An 8,077-nucleotide genomic window follows, 5' to 3' on the forward strand; every position below is an offset into this window, starting at 1 on the left:
GACAATGGTTAACGTTGTGTGCAACTGGTTCATTGATATATATATTGTCATGACTCGTGATGTAATTTGTCCACTGCCCCCTTCCCACACGCACGCACGCACGCACGCACACACGCACGCACGCGCACACACACACACACACACACACACACACACACACACACACACACACACACACACACACACACACACACACACACACACACACACACACACACACACACACACACACACAAATTGCTCCAGTGGGCCTGGGTGTCTGGTGAGACTACGAAACTGAATGATACACAGTATGAGTAGAGTATTTTACAGTATATACTAAATGTTTCCAGTGTCCTCACCTATCAGTGGCAGATGGTTGGCCGTGGAGGGCAGGAGGTCTTTCAGAATCAGCAGCAAGACAGAGATGGACAGCAGGATGGTGACTTTGAAGCCCAGTTTCTCTCCTCTGGCCTCGTCGATGAAGAAGGAAGCCACATCCAGGAACAGCAGAAAGGTGACGGGTATCACCAGGTTTATGATGTACAGCAATGGCCTGCGCTTAAGTTTGATCTAAGGGAGAACGCAACAGGAAAGAAAAGGCAAAGCAGGTGAATCGTGACGTTACTCCATACTGCATGGAGAGCGTCACATGTGTTATCTTGTGATTTGTCTTATAACAAGCGTTAAATAGCTCTACATTCTGATAGCAATCATTGTTGAGTGTTAGTTCAGTATAGTTTTCAGGTCAGAATAGCAATTTTTGTCCAAAAAGGACAGATAACTCATGCAGGATAGAGGATAAATAAGTGAAATTGGAATTGCTGAACCAAAGAAATGAGCAGACATAATTGGAACAGGAACAACCGATACATGATCCTTGTATGGTTCTTGTTTGGTCTCCTGATTGGATGACATTGGTATCCTGACCCAAACATTTATTTCATGTTTACTGAAAAACAAATACTCTATAGCAGGGTTGGGCAACTTTGATGACGGAGAGTGCCACAACATTTCCACATTCACTCCAGGAGGGCACATTGTGTACCTGCACTCTCACCAGTAGTATACTGTAATGTTGCGTTCACACGGGAAGATTAAAAGATACATGTTACCATTCATTTTCAATGGAAACCAGCGACATGAAGATACAAAGATACATCCGACGTTTGTAGCTGTAGCTCTAGCGACAAAGATGCAAAGCTACTAATTTAAGTTGAGCTGGACTCAACTTCCAGATACAAAGCTACAACTGTACAGTAGCTCCGATGTCCGCATGTTTGATGACGTCAACGACCGCGTTGAGCAACACAGATACAAAGCAACACAGCGACAAAGATGCTGTTTATTGTTATTTTGTATCTTTTAATCTGCCCGTGTGAACGCAGCATAAGCCCCATCACTCAATGTGGTAATATGTATACTTGATGCTTGATGAACTTCATTACAAATAAATTGGACAAACAGTGAAATTTAATACAATGGACTGTAGTAATTAAAACGGATCATGTAAACTTGCACATTTGGAATTGGAACAGCTGAAACCAATAATATATCAGTATTAATCAGTGAGAAACCAAATGGGCCATTAGGGGTCTACAACCCAGTGTACAAATGGATCAAATTTGTACATTTTCAGTGTATATTGGGGTTCCATGTATGTAAAAAATATCTCAAATGGGGCGTTGTGAGCTTGTAGATCGGCTATTTTCACAATGATTGCCTCTTTCTCATGTAATATTTGACAATTTGGCCAATTTGGTATAAAAAGGCCTCAAAAGTTGTTAAATTGTAACTTTAGAAAGGTGTAGATAACCTGTATACACTGTATGTTGTTGTTTTCTTTACTGTTGAGTGAGAAAACAATGTTGCACATTGCGCAGCTAATCATCTAATCACCCCCCAAAAAAAAAACAATGACCCCCAATATGGGAAACACTTGCTTACGGTATACTTTAGCTGGTCTCAGGCTAATGAACATGTACTGTTGAGTGAGAAAACAATGTTGCACATTAAGCTAATCATCTGGGGACCCCCCCCCGCCCCTAAAAAAAAAACAACGACCCCCAGTTTGGGAAACACTGGCTTACGGTATACTTCAGCTGGTCCCAGACTAATGAACCTATGTTGTACTTCCCCACAGTCATGTTAATGTCCACCATGTCCCATTCTTCTAGTGACGTCAAGATGTCTTCAGTGTGCTTCTTCATTTCGTCCTGGTCAAAGTAGGTCCCCAGCGTTATTTCTAGATCTGACATGAAAAAGAGCAGAGTTGGATTTGCTGGGAGGGGGGTCATGCCTCTGCTTTTGAGCTTCTGGTCAGACTGAAGTAAATAATACACTTCCTGTGAGGATATTCAGCCTTCTCTGATTATGTTTGATATTTATGTTTGATCATATCACAATTTATCACAATTTATCAATGTAATTAACCACTATAACCACCTATATTTACAATTGACCAGATTCAAAAGAGCTCTATAGCTTACTAGGGCCCATCTGCAAGCTCACAACATGTTGCGCCACGACACGTTGTGAGCTTGTAGCTCCGCTATTTTCACTATTAGTTGTACAACAAAGTATATCGTGCTGAAGTGGGTTACGAAAAATTCTGAGGAGAGAGGACACAACGCTACCTCTGTTTAAGATGGACTGAAAGGTGATATCGCACGTCTGGGTGTCAAACGGGAACCTGTAGAGCTCCATCTTGCACCTGGCGGTCAGTGGGAATCGATCCACCACTTGAGTCAGGCCGGTCCGGACCAGAAGGGCGTACTGGTTGTATCTGGAGCCGTGGATATCAGCAATGCTATAGGTAGGGAGGAGGACACAGCCACGAGAAAATGACAACTGGTGGGCCACGATAGCAAGTGGGCCCCAGAATAATTTGTACAAACGCTAAGATTTGAATGATAATATTAACCCATTAAGACCGGGAAAGCATCTGTGTGATTTTCACTTTAGATTGGCTTTTCAGATTTAGCGTTGGCTGTTCATTTGAACATTTTTTTTTAAATCTTGAAATCTGATTTAGAAGGCATTTGTCGAATCGCCCTCAGGTCTTAATGGGTTAATAAAAATAATGTCATTGTACTTTTTCTTTAACCCTGAAAAATGTGTTTTCATTGTAATACCGATAAGCAGGAACTTAAAGTACCCTATAATATGATAATCCATTGATCCAAGCTAGAACACGATCGATTGATTGGTCATTAAAATAAACATGCTCTGAAAATGTACACCCATCTGTCCACATAACACAGAGGTCAGTGCTTAAGTGGGCCTGGATCCAGAAAGGATTGGGAAGCACTGGACTACAGTGCAAACAAAAGGTATTTATCCTGTCATTGGCCTTTATGCGTGTTGAACATGAACCGCATGTCAGCCTACAGGAAGGACAACAATCTGTGCCCACAGGGATGAAAGACTTCTCACTTGACTTGACTTGAATGTAATTCATCTTCAGAGGGAGAACAACTGTAAACACACATGTACTGTATACAATAGGACAGGACTCCATTCATTGTGGTTTGAAAGGGAAAGACGAGACCTGATGGCAATCTAACACTAGATTGATAGTCAAATCAATGGATCAGTGGACATACTGTACATACCTGCAGCAATAGACCATTATGTAATAAACAAACACGGTACAGTATAAAGACTGTTATCCCGTATTACTTCTAGCCAAACATTTGATTGTTGCTTTTAACCATTCAATTGTCCTGCGTATTGCCACTGCACTACAACAAGGCATGTTGTGTGATAAGTTTAGTATCTAGGTCATGTAATGCAATTAAAGGCATATAACTTTGATATAAAACATGTATGGGCAACTGGCGGCCCGGGGGCCACATGCGGCCCTCACCTTCATTTAATGCGGCCCGCAGGTTAATACTGATATATTGATTTCAGCTGTTCCAATTCCAAACATGCAATCATGAACCGCTTTAATTGCTAGTCTATATTATTAGTTTAATGACTTTTTTATGTCCAATGCATTTGTGTTTAAGTTCATAAAGTTAACTTAAGTATAATAACTAAATGCATTTGATATTAAATAAAAATGTTACTTTTGACACGTGACACGTTTTGAGCTTGTAGATCAGCTATTTTTACTACTTTTGTGTGACATATAGAATGACAGGAGAGTACGGCATTAATTTACAACAAAAGTTAAAATATAGTGGCCCTCTCCATCATCAAAGTTGCCCACCCCTGATAATAAAACTGGAAAAAATGCGTAGCGGTTGTATGCATCCACCAACCATGTTCCATTACAGTCTGACTCATATAATTAGTACTGTATGTAGTTAATGAAGACTTTGAGGGAATGTAATGAACGTGTTTGTGAGGTCACAGCGACCTTTGACCACCTACTTCTAATCAGTTCATCCATGAGTCCAAGAGGACATTTGTCTTCTTGAACACACACGCGAGCACGTGCACACACACACACACACACACACACATACGCACACACACACACACACGCACACACACACACACACACACACACGCACACGCACACGCACACGCACACGCACACGCACACGCACACACACACACATGCATACGCGGACAAAACAATAATGGAGCTAGAACTATGATACTCACTTCTCAACAATGAACATGTCTGGTATCCAGAGCTTTTCCCTTTGGACATGGATGTGTCCGATTCCACAGAAGTCATCAGGGTCCCATTGTAAGAAGTCATTGAACCAGGTCTGTGTGAAGACAACAATACTTTTAAGTAATGGTGGAAGAAGTACTTTCACTTGAGTGAAAATACAAAAGTATCGGTATTAAAATATACTTACAGTACCAAACACAAAAGTACTCATTATGCAGAATGTTCACTTTGACAATCATACTATTAGTTTGTAATTAGTAATGCATTAATGTGTTCATCACTTTAATGTTTCAGCTGGTAAAGGTGGGCCTGATGTTAATGACTTTATGTGCTGCTGGGTTAGCATGTATCCCTTAATGTATGTCTTATATGAATAATCTAAATCTTCAAAGTAAATAGTAACTTAAGCTTTCAAATAATAGTAGCGGTAGTAAAAGTATCAAAAACCTGAAATACTCAAAAAAGCACCTCAAAACTGCAATTAGGTATAATACTTTAATAAATGCACATAGTAAACTTCCACCACTGATTTTGCATTATCCTTGCATAACATACATACATACATACTACTACAAGAAATAAAACAAAACAAAGTGCAATTGGGGCCGTCCAAAAACAATTACACTTGGCTAGGATATGGCAAAAACATCTGGCTTCTTGTTTGTTCATTTCTACACTACGCACACACTTACTATTGAAACTGTGACAAAGCAGCTGAAGGTCTGAGTCCTCTCGTTCTGCAATCACATACTTATTTAATTTAGACACTGTCATACGGTACCATGAGATCATGAAAATGCCTAACAGAATGTTGGGCATTTCCGTGATCTCATGTAATCATTTATATATTTGTGGCCAAGGAATATTTTTTTATATTTTGTATTAAGCAATTTGTCAAATAATAATTATATAACACACATAAGACACAGCTAACAAACATAATATACAAGTAAGATATAGTAAACCAACAACACATAAATCCCCACTTATTCCCACCCGTATTCTAATTTAATTTGTTTATCCTGTACCCTGTATGAGATCTGTCTCCTGAAAGGATAATATTACTGTTTACTAAAGAGCTAAGGGAATGGGGAAATGTCTGTCATTTAACAAACACTCAATGATTTCTATCAGAATATAGAGCTATTTAGCACTTATTTTAACCAAAATAATAATAATAATAATTATTATTATTATTATTATTATTATTATTATTATTATTATTATTATTATTATTATTATTATAATCACTCACAGCACTTTTAACTAGAGTATATGTTCAACATGTGTCATTATTTAGATTCAAATGTTATACAGTTAATCCCCTCCCACCTGACATTCCACATGCATGAGACAAGCCCTGTCCAGTGAAGCTGGGTAGACTCACCACATCCAGGATACCATTGAGGAGCATGTCCACTAACACATGCGTGGGCTGAGTGAAGTTCTTTACAGGCCGCAGTTCTGCGAGCGCAGCGCTTCTTTGTTCCAGATTGAGGTGGCTGAGCACAGCGTGATATGAGCACACACTCTCCTGTGTTGCCAAGACACCCCCTGATAGAAAGAACAGGTCCCGTTTTATACTCCTTAAAGGAGTAGTTCACCGAAAAAATGACTTATTTTCTATCAATTACACACCCCATGAAGCACTGAATTTTTTTTTTTGCATTTCTAAGCCAATAATTTGATGACCGGCGGGAAGATGCTAATGTGTCCGGTAGGAGACTCAAAGAGTCTACTTTGAGTCTCCTACCGGAGAGACCGCCGGTCATAAAAGTATTAGCTTAGGAATGCAAAAAAAATAAAAAATAAAACTCCATGAATTCAATGCTTCAGGGGGTGTGTAATTGATAGAAAACTAGAAAAAGTGCTCCTTGGAGAACAGGTCTCCGCCAGGTCAGGTACATTATTGTGGCCTCCTGGTGGCGCTATAATAGGCCAATTTGAAAAGGGTGCCATTTGTTCAAGGGCTTTTCACTGCAATCGGACACTGCATTCATGATTTGAGGCATTTTGTTCCAAAAATATGTTTGCAAAATTAGACCTGCTGGTGGCGCTATAACAGGCCAATGTGAAAAGGGTGGCATTTCTTCGTCGGCCTAATAGAAATGTGCGTGTGAAATTTCACGGAAATCGCAAGCTGCGTTCATGATTTGAGGCATTTTGTTCAAAACGGAACAATCCTGCAAACTTTGGAAGCCAATCTTAGGCAATCAGGATGGAATATGGGAAATCGGATACATCCGTGTTGATCACATGACTATAGAGATACTGTGTACCGATTTGTGTGATGTTTGGACAAAATCTGTAGGAGTAGTATCAATAAATGTGTTTTGCACATATCGGCCTCCTGGTGGCGCTATAACAGGCCAATCTGAAAAGAGAGGTTCTGAGTTGGCATCCAGGGAGTGTGCGTGCACAGTTTCGCAGCGGCCGGGCCAACGGTGCCAGAGATTAGCTGCTAACGGACGGACAGGACGGACACACGGACGGACGGACACACGGACGGACGGACACACGGACGGACGTACGGACGGACAGGGGGTAAAACATACTCTCTCGCCATGCCTTTCGGCCTGGCGGAGTCAATAAGTCATTTTTTGGGTGAACTACTCCTTTAAGTCATGACTAGACAAGAATTGTGTGTGATTTCAACATTATGTCGGCAGACTCTAGGACAGTGGTTCTCAAAGTGGGGTCCAAGGAGTGGTTGTTGAGGGGGTTCCCAGGGGCCCCCCACAAAAAAATTGCTAGAGCATCAAAATCAGATTAACCACTTTAAATGTCAACACTTTCACTGACGTAAAATCTTGTGGGTCTGCGGCCAAATAACTATAAATTTGGGGGTCCTTGACATGAAAATGTTTTGTTTATAAATGAATGTTAATTATCCTCAGGAAGACGGAAAGTACCTGAATCCCAACTCACCCAGCAGAGTTAGAGCACAAAGACTGCAGATGCTCATTGTCCTGTCCATCCATGGCATTTTGGTTAAAGATCATTTATTACGTACTCCTCTAAGCTGTCCTGTCTTTCTCTCCAACACTTTCTCCCTCTCAGTTGTCCTACTGTTTGTCTCCTACACTGTCTCTCTCTCAGCATAAAAAAAACTTTTGTTTGACTTGTTTTGCTGTACCCTAGACCTAGTCATGTAGTGACTGATGTCCGCCTGTCATTTACTGTGTATATATATTGCCTGCTGCAAGTTGGCACCCAACCAAAATATAATCATAATATTTGCTCAGCAAGCTCATCACAAAATCATCATCTTTTCTCTAACAAGCTCACATTTATGTGTATGATAATTTATTGAGCTTGTTTAATGTTCTGTATATTGACTGTGCACACATACGACTGCCGTCTTGTCTTTTGTTGTTGTTGGATGGATGGTACCGTAATAATGATACCTGCTCGTCAGCTGAGCAAATAGCCTGTCTCAATAATCACTGCACTGCTCTCACACAC

At 40.4% G+C, this 8,077-nt stretch overlaps 1 protein-coding gene and 1 long non-coding RNA gene across 2 annotated transcripts in view; both read right to left on the reverse strand.

Annotated features, from left to right (window-relative positions):
• The window catches only part of LOC308099666 (5-hydroxytryptamine receptor 3C-like), a gene marked incomplete at its 3' end in the record, with an annotated part of 7,309 nt that extends 2,608 nt beyond the window's left edge, over window positions 1–4,701 (reverse strand). Inside the window, exons 1-4 of the mRNA XM_080448400.1 lie at window positions 4,597–4,701; window positions 2,616–2,788; window positions 2,070–2,230; window positions 342–552 (exon numbers count right to left, since the gene is read on the reverse strand). Of these exons, the coding sequence (XP_080304526.1) occupies window positions 342–552; window positions 2,070–2,230; window positions 2,616–2,788; window positions 4,597–4,613 (562 nt within the window). The 5' untranslated portion in view covers window positions 4,614–4,701. The remainder of the gene's footprint in view (window positions 1–341; window positions 553–2,069; window positions 2,231–2,615; window positions 2,789–4,596) is intronic.
• Window positions 4,702–5,304: 603 nt separating this feature from the next.
• Window positions 5,305–7,650, reverse strand: LOC308098527. Its single transcript, XR_013934301.1, has 3 exons — window positions 7,541–7,650; window positions 6,000–6,166; window positions 5,305–5,349 (listed from the first exon to the last, which is right to left on the reverse strand). It is a non-coding gene; the product is annotated as an uncharacterized lncRNA (long non-coding RNA).
• Between the last annotated feature and the right edge of the window lie 427 nt (window positions 7,651–8,077).

This window comes from Gymnoscopelus braueri, assembly GCF_963280865.1.
Source record: "Gymnoscopelus braueri genome assembly, chromosome: 13".
Lineage (NCBI taxonomy): Eukaryota > Metazoa > Chordata > Actinopteri > Myctophiformes > Myctophidae > Gymnoscopelus > Gymnoscopelus braueri.